Source organism: Opisthorchis viverrini, assembly GCF_000715545.1.
Source record: "Opisthorchis viverrini unplaced genomic scaffold opera_v5_259, whole genome shotgun sequence".
NCBI lineage: Eukaryota > Metazoa > Platyhelminthes > Trematoda > Opisthorchiida > Opisthorchiidae > Opisthorchis > Opisthorchis viverrini.
The window spans coordinates 581,805-583,806 of record NW_008751914.1 but is presented as its reverse complement, the minus strand read 5'-3'; the positions used below and the strand labels follow the sequence as shown (position 1 = coordinate 583,806).

The window sequence follows — 2,002 nt, the reverse complement described above, 5'->3', positions numbered from 1 at the left end:
ACCGCTCTTGCGTGACAAACATGCTCGTGTTTATGGACAGCTTAACCCAAGCCAAGGACGAAGGACTCATATCGGATGCCATATTCTTCAACTTCTCAAAAGCATTTGATCGGGTCTCACACGTCCCGCTGCTCCACAAACTCGAGTCTTACGGGATTCAGGGGAAAATCCTTCACTCGGTCAAGGCGTTCCTATCAGATAGATCATTCCGAGTGAGAATAGGCTCGAACTGCTCTTCTCCAGCGCCGGTCTCCATTGGAGTTCTTCAAGACTCTGTCCTGGAACCGCTGCTGTTTCTGATCTACGTCAACGACCTACCAGATGTTCTTACGAGTCCATGTCTACTTTTTGCGGACAACTTGAAATCCTGGAGTTCCAAAGGCAGTGCCCTACAAATGGGTGTAGATGCTGAAAAGCAGTGGTCGTTGGACTGACGAAAAGTGCGTCCATATGTCATTTGGAGGAGACTCAACGAATGCCTTTGTTACGCATGGTAAGAAAGGACCAAAAAACATCATGAAGATAGAAGCAAAAAAGGATTTGGACATCTGGGTCTCCTCAAACTTGCCCTTCTCATTGCACCATGAGAAATCGGCCCAAAAGGCATTCGCCGTTTTACGGATGATCCGACGCACCTCCTGCGGTATTACTCGCATGGACTTCCAAATACTTCATGGGGTCTACGTCAGACCGCTCATGGAATACGCCAATCAATTTGTCTACTCAGGACGCACGAAAGACGTCACCCTCATTGCGCGTGTCCAGCGAGCCGCTACGAGAATGATTGCGGGCCTCCAATCCGTGAATTACGAAACGCGTCTCGCGATGCTTGACCTCCTTCCCCTCGAGTGTCGTCGCTTTCTTACTTACGCTCTGCTTGAACAAAGCTTGACCAACAGGTTTTTCACCGCTGACCCAGCAAACACACGGCGAGGACATAGTAAGAAGATTTTCAAGCCCAGAGCGCACACATTCACCAGACAAGATTTTTTCTCATTTTGGGTAGTAGCTGCGCGGAATAACCTTCCTCTGGCGGTTGTCCACGCTCCTTCTAGAACCCAGTTCAAAACACTACTAGACATTTATTTATTTGAATCCTCGCGCTGGCAAGCATACTGCCCCGCGCGGAGAAATGTTCTGTTCCGCTGCTCTTTATAAAGGGCACCCTTTTCTCCACTTGAGCTTTTCACGTGAACGACAAGAACAAAACCGACCCGGTTGGGCAAAACAAAACCCTCGATCCTGTGTATCAATCCGTGATATTGTAACCCTTAACCTCGAGGTTAAGTTGGGGGATCTCCCACCTAGAATATGATCGCCCCTCGGATCCGAGGCGACCTGTTACTGTCTTAAGGAAGGTTTACCGTAGACATTTCCTGTATAGGGTGACATTCGATGGGAGACACTCTAAGTTCAGAACGCAAACTTTTTCTCACTTAGGGTAGTGGATGCGTGGAAGGGTTAATTCGGGACGCGGCACCTTGGACACCTTGGTGAGCTTTATACCCAAACATGCGGTCCTACATGGTTTTTCGCCTTTCAGGTTAATCTATGCCGCTAAATAACATGAACTAACCCGATCCAAGAAGCTTGGCCAATCGCCTCGGCCGGCTGGGATGCCGAGGCTATTGAGACAGAACCTTAGTGGAGAACCGAGAAACGCCGGATCAATACCCAGTTCTGAATGGTCTATTTTCTGACCAATCAAGACATTCACGGATTCACGGATTGATGCACAGGATCGAGGCTTTTGCCCAAGTTTCCCGGGTCGGTTTTGTTCTTGTCAGTCAGTGGCTGTCGTTCACCTGAAAGGCACAAGTGAAAAAGGGTGTAGCACTGCTCTTTATGTTCTCAGCGCGGGGCAGTATGCTCGCCAGCGCGAGGATTCGCATAAATAAATGTCTAATAGTGCTTTAAATTGGGTTCGAGAAGGAGCGTGTACAACCGTCGGAGGAAGGTCATTCCACGCAGCTACTACCCGAAATGAAAAAAAGTTTTGTCT

The 2,002-nt window shown here is 48.7% G+C and overlaps 1 protein-coding gene across 1 annotated transcript in view; it reads right to left on the bottom strand.

Moving 5' to 3' along the window:
• Nucleotides 1-1,892, bottom strand: part of T265_09140 (hypothetical protein) — a gene marked incomplete at both ends in the record, with an annotated part of 33,689 nt that extends 31,797 nt beyond the window's left edge. The window contains 3 exon segments of the mRNA XM_009175137.1: nt 1,577-1,696; nt 1,726-1,805; nt 1,817-1,892. Of these exon segments, the coding sequence (XP_009173401.1) occupies nt 1,577-1,696; nt 1,726-1,805; nt 1,817-1,892 (276 nt within the window).
• Nucleotides 1,893-2,002: the final 110 nt, after the last annotated feature.